Source organism: Polypterus senegalus, chromosome 5 (genome assembly GCF_016835505.1).
Source record: "Polypterus senegalus isolate Bchr_013 chromosome 5, ASM1683550v1, whole genome shotgun sequence".
NCBI classification, from domain to species: Eukaryota; Metazoa; Chordata; class Cladistia; order Polypteriformes; family Polypteridae; genus Polypterus; species Polypterus senegalus.
The window spans coordinates 49,372,547-49,390,039 of NC_053158.1; the positions used below are offsets into that span (position 1 = coordinate 49,372,547).

The window sequence follows — 17,493 nt, forward strand, 5'->3', positions numbered from 1 at the left end:
CTTTACTACTTACCTGGTTGCCACTAGTTTTCCCAATTAATCTGCTCTACTATAAAATAAAACGCTACGGTGTGTATGGATGTGTGTCTGGTCCCTCTGAGCAATCTGATTGGTCAATTTGGCTTTGGTTTAATTGTTCAGTTTTGCTTTGGTTACCCAGTAAAATGAAAGTGAGACAGGAAGGTCCGGGTAAGAGAGGTTGATATACACAAGAATACAGAGGAAAAAGTACTGGGAATTGCCTTCAAACACAGGGAGTACTGTATATGGAAGAATATGAATGATGTTTTCACAACAAGTAATTATGGTCCATCTAACAATGGTGGTAGGTTAAATAAAAAAATAAATAAAAAAAAATCAAGACAGGAGGCAAGCAACATGCCTGAGAAACAAGCTTTATGGGAATGTGATCAAGAGAGGAAGCACCAGAGAAGACAAGCTGATACAAACAAGGATTCCAAAAAGGCATGGGGCTAATGCTGACAGTACACATAACGCAAGAGATATAAAATATTTTAAAATGTATTCTTTTACATAGCTAGTACACTATAAATGCTGATGAAAGCAATACTTTTTATATTTTTATAAAGTAATTTATTAACACACACTTCAAATATTATGTATCTGTCCTTGCAGGTTTATATTAAAATATCATCTTTTGAAGCAATGATTTTAGGCCATTTTAGGTCAAAGGTCATGCTGTCAGTCTCGTCCATAATAACTTGCAGCTATTTATATTACACTCATTCCAATCTAGAGTATCCAGCCCAATTTGTTTGTTACTATAACAATAAATTTGCATTCAGCTGTTTTACTTTTACTACTAGAAGCATAGAGGCAAATAATTATAGCCTAAATCAGGGGTGCCCACACTTTTTCAACTTGTGAGCCACTTTTAAAAATGACCAGGTTGAAATAACCTTTATGGCACAATAAAATTCAATACATTTATGGTCACTACAGTATTTGGATTTAATAATCGTCATGTGGGAAAAGGCTCACTCGCATAAATAAGTGGAGCCAAATAATGCAGTCAAGGAGCTTTTGAATTCAGCCGAGTGAAAAATGACGGCTGTCAGATAAACTGCGATTTTAGTTCCCTTTCTTTTCTCTTTCTCAGATGGCTTTTTGGAAGGACGTCAGTTTCGTAGTTTTTATGAACAGTTCGAAAATGCCTTTCCACATTTTCCCTTGGAATAGCAATGATAGATTGACAAATCAGACAAATGCACTTCGATTGTAATATTGTGAGAAAAAAATCCTCTTCCAATTCTACATCCAGCCCATACTCTCCCCAAAATTTTTTTTTAAAATCCCTTCTTTAGTCGATATAAATTGGAAAGCTAACTAGATCCCAGCCGAAGTTTTGCAGTAGCTCGCACGTTTGATCGTGAGTACAGGATGACCATTGTGTTAGAAGAGAAGAGATCTCAGACTGGCCGCCCTGTATGTCAATCAAGTGGCAAATGCCATTGGGAGGATATATGATAGACTAATGTTTAAAAAACTTTTTTTTGAATTCAACGCAATCTACCTGCACTACCTTGGCCCTGGCCTAAATAGTTCCTAAATATGACCTCTTCTATGCTTATGTTTTCCCAAATTGTTAGTAATTTCAGAGCTCTTGAACGTGTTCACCAAGTTTCTAAAATCGTAAATAAAATCTTAAGCAGGTCCTGTGCTAATCTTTATACAGCTACTGTACATTTAACAGCTCATATACCTTCTCAATATACTGTAAAAGCTACTCAGGGCACGGTTATGGAAGCGGCAGGTGCGAAACAAAAAATATTAATATTTAGGATCTAAAATACATGTACAAATAGCATTTCAATTTTTGACTCCAAGACATCTGCTGATAGACTGGTCTTTTTTAATATTCATTTTGTATGTTGTGTGTTTGCAATAAAATACAGATTGGCACAAGATGCAATCTGTCAATTTTTGAACACTTTGTAATAATCTGAACACTTCATAAAGTCGCTGCATATGTTGCATGGTGAATATACTTAAGAACAAACCAATAATTTACATATTAATACTACTCCCACCTTGTGCTCAGTGCTACCAGAATAGGCTTGGACACCTTACAAATCTAAACTGGATTAAGCACATTTAAGAATGTTGTGTTATGTTTGTACCTCATGCAAATTAATTCTGTATCCAAAGACAGAACACATAAAGAAAAATAAAAAGTCTATCCATGCATGCAGTCAATTTCAAATTGCCTCTGATTAAGTGATCTTTTTGTACAATAAACCTGGATCCACTAGCCTTATGGAATCCTGACTCAGACAATGAGCTTCCTATGTACAAAGTTTCTTAGACTGTTGTATATCAGCCATCACTTGCATAAGAAATGGATTGATATTCCATCTAGTTATGTTTATACATGTTACGGCCAAAACCCGAAATTGGCCAGAGTGGGAAGTGTCCGGCCAAATCGGGAAATGGCCAATTTCACTGTAAATTGACCAGCCAATGTCCGATCTTTTCCTCGATTTCGGGTTTTGGACAGGCAGTTTGCGAAATGGCATGGGGCGAACAGCCAAAGTCAGAAGAAAAAAGGCGTGAGCAGCAATTTTTGTTGTGCAGTTAGTAGTGAATTTGCATCGAGTATAGTCTTGGCTGCCAGTCAGTGATTGGGAAGATACGACAGTTCGTAGTGATTTTTCTTCTGTGCCTACGGATTCCAGTGTGAGCAGTTTCTAGTGCAGAATGGAAAAATCATTTCTGAATCTGCATGTTAATTTTTTTAAGCATCTTCGCAACTTGAGTGGACAGTCTTACATCAGCACATCAAATTTTGGCCAGAGAGTTCTCCCCACTTCGCAAAATGGCCAGCCAAAGTAGCATATACACTGGTCATTTCTAGTAATTCGGACTTTGGCCACACTCAGCACCCAAAATGCGAAATGGCCGGCAATTTCGGGAACTGGCCAAATTTCAGGTTTTGGCCTAACATATACAAGGCCTGTAAACATGAGTCCAAGAGTTAAATAATTTGCAATAATGAAATAACCTGAGCAAGGTCAGACTTTTGTAGCTTTAGCTTCCTATTAAATGCCCTTCTGAGTCAATATATACTGTAAGTACATGTGTTTTTTTACATAAATATACTATTAGCAAGAATATCATAGAATTGAAATACAGAAATAAACACATACACACTGTATTATATTGTAATTGTCACTACCAAATAAATTAATTATAGGACTAAACATACTTAATCCATTAACATAGAAAACCAGTATAAAACACGTTTTTGAAAACTACTGGTACTTGAACTTGAAACTCTGTTTCATTAACTAATAAGGAAAGTTCATAGAACAATAATAACAAGACAGTTTGCATTGGGCAAAATGTAAAAAAAATCTATATATTTTTAAAGGGTAACTTACTCTTTTACGGTAGATATTTTTTGCAAAAAATAAAATAAGCTTTGTACATTATAATACTAAATTTCCCCATGGGGTTAATAATGTTTATCTATTGTATCATTGTGTTAGAAGAAAAGAGATCTCAGACTGGCCGCCCTGTATGTCAATCTAGTGGCAAATGCCATTGGGAGGATATATGATAGACTAACATCTAAAAAACTTTTTTTTGAATGCAACGCAATCTACCTGCACTACCTTGGCCCCTGGCCTAAATAGTTCCTAAATATGACCTCTTCTATGCTTATGTTTTCCCAAATTGCAAAAAATAAAATAAGCTTTGTACATTATAATACTAAATTTCCCCATGGGGTTAATAATGTTTATCTAATCTAATATCTGTTTTATTATTATTGCTGCAGTTGAAACAAAGTTTTTTATTCTTAGGTGGCTTACTTATAATGTCACTACACAAGGAGTTTAATAAACTCTGTAGAACACTTTCCTGGCGACCTAAGACAAAAGCTGATAATGTGGTTACATTATTCTAGCCCTAAAAATAGTGCAGCTGATGCACTCTATTTTTTAAAGATATACAATAGTTAAATTGACCTTTATTTATAAACTGTTTCAGTAGTTTGCATATTCTCCCCATTTCTGCATGGGTTTTATCCAGGTGCTCCGGTTTCCCCCTGCAGTCCAAAGACAAGTAGGTTAGGTGAACTAACGATCCTAAATTGGCCCTAGTGTGGGGTTGGGGAGTGTGTGTGGGTGTGTTTGCCCTGTGATGGTCCACAATTTGTTCATGCATTGCACTCTATGTTAGCTGGGATGGGCTCCAGCAAACCCCCGTGACTCTGTTCAGGATTGAGCGGGTTAGAAAATGACTGACTAACTGAATTATATTACAGCATGTTCTAGAATCAAGTGAGATAATAAGTAAAACAGACACAAACATGAACCAGCAAGGTTTTGCCTGACGCTAATGTGATTATGAAAAATAGTTGCAGGTATTAACATCTACATATGGTTCAGACATACAGGAAGTGAAAGTCAATCAAGTATAACTACTGGTAACATTTACTGAAAAAAGTGAAACAGTACCCATATCTTTCTTCATAATGTTGTAAAAAACTCCACCATGCTGGAACAAATGTGGCAGTTTTTTTGCATAGGACCAGACATCCTCTCCTGTGAAGACAAAAGGTATTATTGAAATATTAGCACCACTGCACATACTGAAAGACGATTAAATTTACTCCTTAAGACTCAAAGAAAGAAAATTATTTTATTAAGGCCTTATTCAAAGTAAACAAAAAGGCTACACCCACCTACAAAATGGAACCTACCATAACATATTAATATTTAAGTATACAGTATTTGCCACTGTGTCTTTCATCTTTTGCAGTTAAACTACACAGATTTAAATATACTCCAAACAAGCCATTATCATTATCATAATTTTTGTTTTTTTCCCTGGTGAGGGACACAGTAGCAACACAAGGAGGTGGGGTGAGAAACAACCTCCTTTAGCCCTTCTTGGCAAATATCCAGATGCTCTCAGTATAGTTGAAAGACATACTTTCCCCACTGGGTTGTGCCTTTTACTGCTCCCAAAAGAGGTATCAGGGAGAATTTTAACTACATGAACAAAACCACCTTACATGGTTCCACTTAATGTGTAGATGTTGTAGTTCTAATCTTGGGTTCTCACATATTGCTGAGCTCCTCACCTTGTCAAAGAAAGAGAGCAATGGAACTCTACACTGCAAATTCATTTTGGCCACTTTTACCTGTGAAATCATTCTTTTACTCAATAACTAGAGCTCATGAGCACAGGTGAGGGCGGAGATGTAGACCGACCTGTAAACACCCCATTTCACCAGACGGTACCAATTAATGTTTGTAAATCTGCTTCTCCACCAATTCACTGAACAATCTCACAATCATCTCTTCCCTCATTCAAGAATATGACTCCGGGGTGCCTGAACTCCTCTACTTCAGACACTGTTACTACTCACACCTGACCTGCTGGGAACAATTGTAAGGGCATTCCACAAGATAATGTGAGGTACATAGTCCTCAACTTTTTTTCAAATTGTCAACCATATGTAGGCAGGTTTGGTGAATTCCAGTGAACCCTCCAATATCTGTGTGAGGGTAAAGTGTTTGTCCAGTGTTCCGTGGCCAGGACAAAGCCACACTGCTCTACTTGAATACAAGGTTCCACTACTGTGACGTTCTTTCCAGTAATCTGGTACAGGCTTTTACTTGGATAGCTGAGGAATCTCATCCCCTCTTGGTGCTTGCTGGAAACCCTCTTGTCCTCCTTTTAAAAATGGGTACCACCCCTCAGTCTACCAGTCTTGCAGCACTGTCCCTATTTTTCATGCAAAACTGGACAGGTGCATTATCCTAAATCCTCTCATTAGGAGTGGATTGCATGGTAAAAAAATCCTTATCACTGTGTAATTAAAAATTCTTATGGATTCAGTATATACCAGTGTATTGTATTTGTATGCACGTTTTAGATTGAATTGCACTTTGTAACTAATAAGAAATCTATTAGTGAGTAATTGTGCGCACACAGGCACAGTTCTTATCTGTCAAAATGTATGTCAATGCTCTACTACTCACAAGGATCTGACAGCAGGTGTTCACCTCTCTGGATTAAAATGAAGAGCTTTTTCTCACTCATCTGCCACTACCAAAAAACACTATCCTCTCTTTCGGCTTGTTTCAACTCACCAATCAGGTTGACAAATACATCACTTTGGGCAATAGACTTTAAAGGTTAGGCACATCTATTACAGACAATTCACATACAGTACAACTTTATATACAAACCCATTACCTTAAACATACTAATACACCAACACAAAATAACATTTGCCGTTTCCTTTTGCATGTACCAATATACAGGTACATTATTTGTAATAAAGCATGTTTTATGTTTTAATGAGTCTGCAAGTTTTGTGCTTATTTTTAGCATACCAGTATATATGTTTCCCCCAAATATATATCCATACCACACGAAGAATTCCATCTGGTATACCAAATCAACTGGTTTATCACACACTCCAAACTACATTATCTGCTGTTTTTAGCATATCAGACCGTGTCCACCTCTGTGGCCTTACCAATACAGAGTATTTTAATCACAGTAGCAACCTCAGGCCGAGAGATGGACCCAACTTCTCATCTGCCTGGCACTCCCTCCTCTTAGGAAGTTATATCCACCAGGTTTAGAAGTACTTCAAAGTGATCTTTCCACCTTTCAATAATATCCCAATTTTAGCTCAAAGTTTCAACAAACTAGGAGATGTTCCATCCACCCTTTGAATGGCTTGCTAGCCCTTCAAGATCTTACAAAAGTCATAATCTATGGCCTCACTTAATTTCACCCACACATCTTATTTTGCTTCAGCTAGCAGGAGTCTTTCTTTGCTGTGTGCTTCTTCTTGCAAAAGACTCCACTTCAATTGTCTCGAACATGATTCATTCAGACTTTTATGGCCTTAAATGAAGGAGAAACTCTTTTGGAAGTGAAATATGAATGCACTGTGAACAGAGGCATTGGCTAGTAGCTTAGAGCACACACGTACTCCATGTTTGGCGCATCCAGGCTAGGTCTCCAAGTAGTGATCAATTTAGAATCGAGCAACTCCGGAACATATTGCTTCAGATCAGATGACATGACTACAGCATTGATTTGGACCAAGGTACACTTATGTGCGCTTATTCTGTTCAAGTATGACATTTATTATGAATAATCCATAACAAGAGTTGAAATAATTTATTACTAAGATTCACATCAGGTAAGCCACTCCTATGACCACTACTATCCACTTATGTCATTCTCCACATAAGCACTGACATCTTCCAGTATAACTACAGAGTCAGTAAATGGTATCCATTCAAGCATCTAATCACTGTCACTATAAATGTCACATACTCTGAGTAGCTGCTGGTTGCATACAGACAGCTATCAAAACACTTTCCTCTGTGCATCCCAAAGTTGCACTGAGGGAACCCTCTCATCCACCAGAATAAACTCCAATTGCATGGCACACAGCTGGGGGCTTGGGAGTATCCCCACTGGACAGCACCAGAGTAGCAGGAACAACGCAATTTCATTAGAAGTTTCTTTTCTGAGCAAATGGAGCGTGTAAATGAATTTGACTATATCTAGCCAGTATTTTTAAACTTCTTACAAAAATTCCCATTCCTTTGCCGCCAGAGAATTTATGTTTCATGCCTCAAGAATTGGATGGCTGAAACAAAGATAAAAGAATCCACATCTGGAGCTAGGCCTGGAAGTAGCATTTGTCAGCAAGTGAATGATGGCCTGGGGACCCACGTACATTAGTCAGGCACAGCCCAGCAACACTGAGTGTATCCATCATTTGGACTCGCTACGCACAAGATGATAAGTCAGGGTCGAATGTAAAGTCAGTCAGGTGACAGGGACAGGCCGAAGCATACTAGGACCCTGGTAATGAAGACTACCACCAGACAAGTGATTTTGATAAAAAATACACAATAAATAAATAAAACAAATATAAAAGAGATATCCTGATTGGTAATTTTTCATTAGTTATGTTACTAAACAATATTATAACAGATATTGAAATGAAAGATCAATAAGAAAATTCATATACAGTGTCTTATATAAATACACTGAGTGTCTTATATAAATACACTAAATAAAAAAAAGATTTTTTTCTGAAATATATAAACTACAATTAAAGTTTGTATACTTGCAATATAGAGCCCAAAGGAATTGCAGCTTGCCAAAAGAACATTAGGTCATTAGGGAATTTTAGTACACTCTCGCAATTTCCAGGTGGAACAAAACCTGATCAGGCCTTAATTTAAATCCTTTGTTAAAAACTAATTTTGAGGAGCTCTTATTCTCTACTTGTATTTTTGGATTTCTACACATTTCGTCAAGATTTTGTATTCTGCTTTCTGGGAATGTTTTCTGTACTATGTGTTGATGCTGGTTTGTTACTATTGTTTCTACATTTATATTTGTCTATTGCATTGTTGTCTTAATCTGGACGTGAAGTGAAAAAAATTATATATATATATATATATATATATATATATATATATATATATATATACACACACACACACAGGTATATATATATAAAGTCAATGTGTGTATGTATGTTCCAGCATCACGTTCGAACGGCTAGAGCGATTATCATGAAACTTCGTACACATGTTCCTCATTGGTCGACTAAAAATACTGTAGGGTGAAATCAGCTGTAACCCACCCCCTTCTGGGTAGGGTGGGGGGTGATCTTGAGGTCTTGTATGCAGGTTATCATTCAGTTGACACTCGAAACGACCACCAGAGGGCAAACTGGAGGCAACTGCCAGCATTCATGTTTGAGTGCCACCGCGCCCCTGTTGCTTTTGAAATTAAATAGAGTTCTACGTGTGGAAATGTGTGTGTCTGTCCAGCCCGGAAGTGACACGTAGAGTCGGGGTGAGGGCTCCAGCTCCGAGGATACGCAAGCGAGGCCAACTCAGCGGCAAAAGGAAACCTCCTAAGACAGACAGTCCCTTAGCTGCTAATGCACAAATGATGCCAGCCCGTCGGCAACACGAATCCTCATAGCAGAGAAATGCCCAGAGTAGTTCTGACGATTTAAATGCTTTCTAGGATCCCGTGCTTCCTTACACAGTTAGTATATACCAAGCGACTGCCAACATTCTTTGTTTTTGACCAGCACTAGGCCCCTGTTGCTTTTCAAATTAAATCGAGTTGGCCGGTTCCAAGTGTCAACCAGATGATAACATACATACAAGACTGCAAGACAAGGTCATTAGTGAGTCTGTGTATCTTAATTTATTTTTATGTTGCATTTTTTTTATTACGTTTTTCTCAAACAATTAAAAAAAATACAAGGGCAAACTGGTGGTAACTGCCACCATTCTTTATGTTTGAGCACCACCGCACCCCTGTTGCTTTTCAAATTAAATATAGCTGGCTAGTTCCGAGTGTCAACTGGATGATAATATACATACAACACCGCAAGACAAGCATATTAGTGAGTCTTTATCCATCCATCCATTATCCAGCCCGCTATATCCTAACTACTGGGTCACGGGGGTCTGCTGGAGCCAATCCCAGCCAACACAGGGTGCAAGGCAGGAAACAAACCCCAGGCAGGGTACCAGCCCACCTCAGAAAACCCACGCAGACATGGGGAGAACATGCAAACTCCAGACAGGGAGGACCTGGGAAGCGAACCCAGGTTTATTGTTTGTTAATTTATTTTTATTTTTAAAGTTGTGTTTTTTTTTTATTATGGTTTTCTCAAACAATTAAAAAAAAACTTTATTTTCCTCCCGGGCAACGCTGGGTATTTCAGCTAGTGATCTACAAAGTCAACAAAGGATTACTCTCTCCTATGGAAAATCCCAAGGCATCACAGATAAAGATTTTTTCAATGTTACATTGCATGGACTAGTTTTTGTTTTCTTGTTTATTTATTTAGTTAATTATTTTTCCATTATTTACCATTTATACAAAATATAACTTTCATCCTAACAGCTGTCTGCTTTCATTATCTTTTCATTATGTTGTTTGGAAGGACCATTATCTGTCAAACCGGGAGGGGAAGATTACCAATTTCTAATCTTGCTTGTAAAGTGATTATACATTTTCTTTTTGACTTTAACAAAATTTATGATTATCAGAGGATGTTTTTGCATGTTTCAAATTTGGCATGATAAATAAAGTGCATTCAAAAGTATTCAGATGCTTTCACTCTTTTTACATTTTGTCATGTTGCAGCCTTTTGCAAAAATAATTTAAATTGACTTTTTTACCACAATCAAGCAACACTCATTACCCAGAATGACAAAGCGAAAACAGGATTTTAGATATTTTTCCAAATTAAAAAATGATTATAATTGATTTCTGAATTCTTAGTTGAAGCCTTAGTTTTTTTTTCAAACCAAGCAGGCTTTTATGTGTCTTTTACTGAGGAGGCATCTTTCTGGCCACTCTGCCATTAAGCCCAGATTGGTGGATTGTTGCAGTGGTTGTCTTTTTGAAAGTTTCGATCATCGCCACACAACTTCTCAGTTTGGCCAAGTGGCTACATATAGGAAGAGTCATGGTCGTTCCAAACTTCTCTTTAAATATTATGGAGACCAATGTATTCTTTGAAACCTTCAATGCAGCATAGCTATTTGTAGTTTTCCCCAGATCTATGCCTTGACACAATGCTGTTTCAACTCTGTAGGCAACTCTCCTGAACACATGACTTGGTGGGACCTTCTATAGACAAGTGTGTGCCTTTTCTAATCATGTACAATCAAAAAAAATTACCACACAGGTGGATTTCAAATAAGGTGTAGAAACATCAGTAGTGATCAACAGAATGGGATGCACCTTAGGCAGACTTCAAATGTTATAAAATAAAAAGGGTCTGAATGCTTGTGTCAATGTATTATTTCAGTTTTTTAATTTTTAAACAACTTTGAAAATTTCTCTCTTTTCCTTTTTTGCTTTGTCTGAGAAATCAAGTGTTGTTTGAGTAGGAAAAAAAATGTAATGATTTAATATAATGATACAAAATAAGAAAATGTGAAAAAGTGAGAGGTATGGATATACTTTCTGCATGTACTGTAACTGATTAGCAGTGACATTTGTAAAAGTTTATATATAAAAGTGAACAAATGACAGAGTTACAAAAATAATAAAAGTGAATACATTTGTTTACTGTACCTTCATCATTGCTTTTACCTGTTAATTTGTTCAATATTTTGGATTAATGTTTGTCCTTTCACTTCTAGACTACATTTTTATCTTGTATGTGTAAACAATTGTTATGTTTAACGTAGGTTAAGCCACACTGAACAGAATCCAAGAAAAATATCCAAACACTTAATATAGGTTATCAATATTCATATATTTCTAATTACCCATCTATTTACTTCACATCCACCTTCAAAATCCATGGATTTTTCCTTAAATCACATTCATTTGTAATAATCTAAAATACTCCTGAACTAAATACATACATGTGTCACAGTGGTTAGTATTTTTAACTCACAGATCCAGTGTCGTGGATTTAAATCCAACTGCCAATCATTATCTGTGTGAAATTTCAAAATACTCCCTTTTTCTGTGTGTCTTTGCCTTCATATACTCCAGTTTTTCTCTCATATCTTCAGAGACATGCAGGGTATAACTATAAACTGGCTTCAGTGTGATGGCATGAGGTTGTGTATATGTCCTGCGATGAACTGATCCCTTGTCCAGGGCCATTTCCTGCCTTGCACCCAGTGTTGCAATAACTTAAACCAAATGCTTCCTATAATTCAGCATCAATCTTTCACATTGTTATGGAGAAATTTTAACTCCTTGCAGAACTACTCTAATAAAGAAACACTGGTAAGCACAAGCAGCACAGTGACAGAGAGGTTGTACTGCTGCCTCACAGTAAGGAGACCAGGCTTTTTACATCCCAGGTCCTCCCTGCTTATAGCTTTGCATGTTCTCACTGTTGTCTGTGTGAGTTTCCTCCGAGTGCTTTGGTTCCCAAATTCATGCAATTTTGTAAGTTGGCAATTCTAAATTAGCCCTTGTGTATGTGTGTGTGTGCATGTGTGAGTGTGTTTTTGTTCACCACGCAATGGACTAGTCTATTGTCCATTGTTTGTTCCTGCCTTATGCCTTATACTAGCTGGGACAGGTTCCGTTTCAAACCCCACCCCCTTGGAAATTGACTGCTAATTGGTAAGCAGGTCCTGCCATAGCAGTCTATTGGGTTTAGGTCTGGCATTTATCTAGGGCAGTATAAAAATTTAATTGTGCTTCTATTCAGCCATTCTGATATGCACTTGCTTCTATGGTTGGATCAATATATGGCCATGACCCAGTTATCCTTCATCTTCAGCTCATGGAGAGATGACCGGACATTCAACTTAAGAATTTTCTGCTGCAGGGCAGAAGTTGTGGTTCTTTTAGGTATGTCAAGTTGTCTGAATCTTGAGGCAGCCAAGTACCAGCACACAACCATGACGTTTCACCGCTAAGATATTATTACTTTTGATTGACCACTTTGTCTTATGTCAGAAATAATGGGTTTCTTGTCCAAAAACATCTTGTCTAATCTGCTCATAGAACATTCTCAAAAAAAAAAAAGCAAATGAGAGATGAGCGTTGTATGTTCTTATTTGTTAACAGTGCTTATGCCATTCTGCAAAGCAGCACATTTTTATACTTACAGAGTTGTAAATACTGAGTTTTGCTGAGTCAAAAGAAGTCTTCAATCATGTGGGTTTTTAGGATCCTTTTTGAATTCCTAGATGATTTTAAGCTGTGCTCTTGTAGTAATCTTGGCAGGCTGACCACTGCCAGGGAGATTCACTACTTGTCCAAGTGTTCTTTCTCCATTTGGAGCTCTTGGGCTTTCATTGTGTTTCAGAGGAAGAGCCTTATAAATATTTTTGTAGCTCTTTTCAGACTAAACATATCAATGCCATTTTCCTGATCTCTTCAGGAATTTCTACTATTTTTCTATATTTCTATTATTTGTGTTTTTTCAACCTCTGTGCTATAAACTTGACTCTAATGATAAGAGTCAATATAATTAAGATTTACATTAAACATGGCTGAAAGCAGGCCTTGCTCTGAACAATCAGTTAACACCAATTACCCCTTTAACTTTAACTATGTGGAAATTACCTTTTGGAGCAGTGCCTATTGGTGTTGAAAGTTTTTTCTGATTAGATAATTGAAGTTAAACATGTGCTATTTGTTCATGTAGCTGTTTTAAACCTATTATTAGACTTTGGGTAAAGGTTTGAGAACAATAAAACTTTGCAACGATCAAGAATATTGAGAAGAGGCAAATACTTTTTCACAGCTCTGTATATACTGTATTAAAGCAATACATATTTTAATAAAATAACACTTTAGCACGATAAAATATTTTACATGAACAAAAAAAATACTACGAAATTTAGTAAAACAGAACAATTTAAAATTGAACCAGTGTTTTAAGCAATCTATGTTAAATTTGACAAGCATGGGTGAATCATCTTAGGTATTATTATACTTGACAGGATTTATAAGGGTTCACAAATAAGCAGGTGAGCAAGAAGAGTAGACGATCTTATGCATTTTTACTCTAGTAGAAAACTGGTGAATAGCTAAAGGTTATAGGAGAGTACCCACTCCAACCTGCAAATGTACTTGTGTTAAGACAGAATATGAAACAATGAACTGAACATGCTTAGTAGCTAATTTCAGTATGAGCTGTCAGAGAGTACAAAAAAGTCTGCATTTGTCAGTAGAAATAAAGACTCAGTTTAAAAACTACATTACAGAGACATACCAGATAAAATTTTATTATTGAGGAAAGTTATTGTACAGGATGGTCCAGATCTAATTATGCAGATCCAGATCGTCTGGATGACTTTGATTTTATGCAAGGACGATTCCAGTTCGCACACTTCTCGATGGTCCAGGATTTTTTGGATGATTTTCTATGTAATAAACTTAATAAGTTAAAGCGTAATGAAAACTGCATAATTAGATCTGGACCACCCTATACAAAGGTAAGAAGAATATTTCACATAGAACAAGCTGTGCCTACGAATTGGAGGTTTTCAAAATGATAATGATACTTTATTAAAAAAAAGAAGAGTAATGATAGTGGATCCTAGGACTCTGACAGGTATGTACAGAGTAGGAATTTTAAAAGGTATTATGAAGTACTGAAATATACAGTTTCTACAAAGTATTGGTAAGTCATTGAAGAATACCATATAGGCAACAGTACCTAAATGCACTGGCCTTGGTGAGGGGTGATGTGCTTGCAAGTCTGGTCTCTGGAAGCAGCATAAGCAAAACATGAAAACATATCATTGGTGGACAAGTATCTGGAGAAATAACAAATACCATCACAGCTGAGAGTGCTTTGTCTATGGTAATAAAATAAGGATTTACTACAGTGAGACAGCTTGGTAAGAGGTTTATATTGTCTCATCCACTCAACAATGTGACTTTTAACAGAATCATATACAGCACTGAACATACTGCACCAGAATGTTGCATGTTAAGCTTAGTCACCTCAAATAAACACTGTTAATGAAAGAAAACTATTGATCTAAAAAAATCCAAAATGTATTATTTGGTAAAGGGTTACTTCAATTGGCACAATCTACAATCCTCTCTCTCTAATAGAATACCTGGAGAACAAACCCGTCAGATAATTGTTTTATTACTAGAAAAACATTTAAATGAATTCAGTCTTAATCGTCTCAATTAATACTCAGTGCCTCAATCAAAAAAAAGTATATTCAAGTTGGTAGCTTTTTATTCCCAATCTGTAGGGGGGAATTGATCTTTTTTATCTGGATCTATATATACCCTGTAATAAACAGACAATTGAACAAGGCTTCTGCTTTGCACTCATTGCCACCAAAATTATCCCCAGGTCTTTTAAAAACCTCAAATGTCTCAACAGAAAACTGTATTTCCATATCAAACAATAAGTTTAAATGTCGTTATTTACATTTACCCAGGTTAGTTTGTAAATTCCCAAATACCTTACTTGAAGCACTCATGTTGGGAATGTTGAAGCATAGTTAATATGGGAAGATCTCACACTGATGTTAACCTCCATTAGTTTACCTTCTAGCCCGTCCAGGAAGAACAGTGACACTAATCTAAACTCAAGTTGCAAGGATAGATGAATGAACTACAGAATTATAAATTGGTTTGTTTCTCCTCCATACTTTCCTCTGAATAATTACATTCATTATGCATTACACAAACGGATAAGAAAGAACAATGCAATGGGCAAAGCTGTTATTAGCTTAAGTGGGGAAATGAAAAAGCACAGGCAGCTGTGTATGTGCACTGAAATTTCAAGTTAATCATTCAATGAGCATTAAATAGTAACTCTAAAATTATCAGATATAGAAAAGCAAATTTTAAATAACATTGAGGAAGGTGTACTGAAAACCAAATAACACTGTAAAAGTAGCTTACTTATTTCCATTAAGTATTTATGCAGTAATTTAGCTCTATAATTGATAAATAAAATGTTTCCGGAGTCTTCAAGTTAAACCTTATAGTAAGCAATGGATGTTGATGTTCCAGCACAATTAACCAAAATTGTGAACCAAATCAGTCCTCAAAGATGAGCAATCCAATTTGCACAAGAGGTGAGCCTGATATTTTAAATGATACTAAGAGCAAGAAAATATTTTATTTGTATTAATATAGCAATAAAGATGGAGCATTTGTTATCAGCTCCTTCTCCAAAAATGTTATATTTTGCTACATTCTAAACTAATAATCATAAAGTCATACTGAAGCACTAAAATAGAACCTTACATTATGAAACTAAAAAATCTAATCCAACGGATAAATAGGCAAATCCAAAATGAGTTTGTCAAAAACGTTTGTCAAAGAACATTAGAAAACTGAAAGCCTTAGTTACATCAGCTCAAATTACCATAGTCACAAGAGTGATTTCAGAGTGAATGTAGTGTATCATTCTCTTTGAACTGCTTCAAATAAGCACTGTCATGAAGAGCAAGAAAATAAAAAAACTTTGCACTGTATCTGTGAGTCCACTATATAGAAATGGCTTATTCTTCATTTTGTCTATACACAGAGTAGAAGAAAAAGTGGTAAAGTGAACAAAGGTGCAATCTATGTACTACGAAACTGCTACAACTGATATACAAGTCAATGCTTCTAAAGCTTCTCTTGGCAAGAGGCAAAAATGAAGCCAAGACTGGGTTAAAAGGCATGTGAAATCTAGAATCAACTATGTATCTAAACAGATATTAAAAGAAAGCTTTGGGTGCCAGAAGTCAAAGGAGAAAAAAAGAGCTGAATTATAGTATATTTTAATCATATTTATACAATTCATTTTTAAGCAAGTACAACCTAGCACACTTTCCAGTCAGCAACATTTCAAAAGGAGCAGTGCCAAATTACTAGATTCTTACAGGCTAACACACAAGGTATGTAAAGCTTGTACAGGCCTTTCAAAGAACGTGTCAAATGGCTTTTTCTTGCCAAAGGAACTGAATATTTAGCCATCATATTTCAACCTATGTATTTTCAATAAAGCTTTTGCAAACATTGAGCTGCTTGCATATATAATAATGCACTGTTATTTTATAAAGTATGATGATCAAAAGTAACTTGCATCTGCTGAAAGTAAACAAGTGTGAGCTTGAATTTATGAGTGTGCCTTACAATGGACAGGCAAACTTTCCTGTGTTGGTTTCTGCCTAACATATGATGCTGCCAGTGTAGGCTCCAGTTCCTCACAACCCCAAACTGGGTTAAGCTTGTACAAATACCCAAATAAAACATAAAATTACTGTGGCACAGCTAATATTTACAAGAAACTGTACAAACTGCTGAAAATATTTGCGGTATATTTGTTTATTTGCAACTGAAACATAGGAAAATTATTGAGTAAAAGCTATTCAGCACAGAAGGCCTCGTCAACATACAAGCAAAAACACAGAAACATACTCCAGCCTTTAGTAGGGATATGTTGCGATGATGTCAGATGCCTCATTACTAGAGGAATCTGCATGGCTATTTTCTATTGCAGCACTCCCTTGATGTTCTAAACTCTTTCATTTTGTATATACTGACTGCTTCTGAAGCAATCATTTCTACCAAATCCTAGTTTCACTTTCAAGCTCCACCTACCAAAAGCTCTGCACCAGTAAAGTATTGTTGTCTCTTGCACTGTAGGTCAGGTCAGATCAGGTTGGGGAGCATGCACTGGACAAGGACGTTGCCAAACCCCCCACACAACAAAAAGCTTGGGATCCTGGTTGGCAACCCTCAAGGCAGACACGCAGTCCAATCCCATTCTTCAGAAATGACCCTCTATCAAGGCAGACACGCAGTCCAATTCCATTCTCCAGAATGACCCTCTATCTGCCGCAGCCAGGTGTTATGTGGGTGTCCGCTTGGACTGGTACGGCAACTCGGGTCCTCAGTAATGAGGATCCTGTGAGCCAGATCACCCTTGAGGAATCGTGTCACATGGCCATAGTGCCATAACTGATACTCCCTCACAGTGCAACTGATGTGTCT

The 17,493-nt window shown here is 36.7% G+C and overlaps 1 protein-coding gene across 1 annotated transcript in view; it reads right to left on the reverse strand.

Annotated features, from left to right (window-relative positions):
• The window catches only part of vcpip1 (valosin containing protein (p97)/p47 complex interacting protein 1), a 36,399-nt gene that overhangs the window by 5,079 nt on the left and 13,827 nt on the right, over positions 1-17,493 (reverse strand). The window contains exon 2 of the mRNA XM_039754599.1: positions 4,482-4,568. Within this exon, the coding sequence (XP_039610533.1) occupies positions 4,482-4,568 (87 nt within the window). The remainder of the gene's footprint in view (positions 1-4,481; positions 4,569-17,493) is intronic.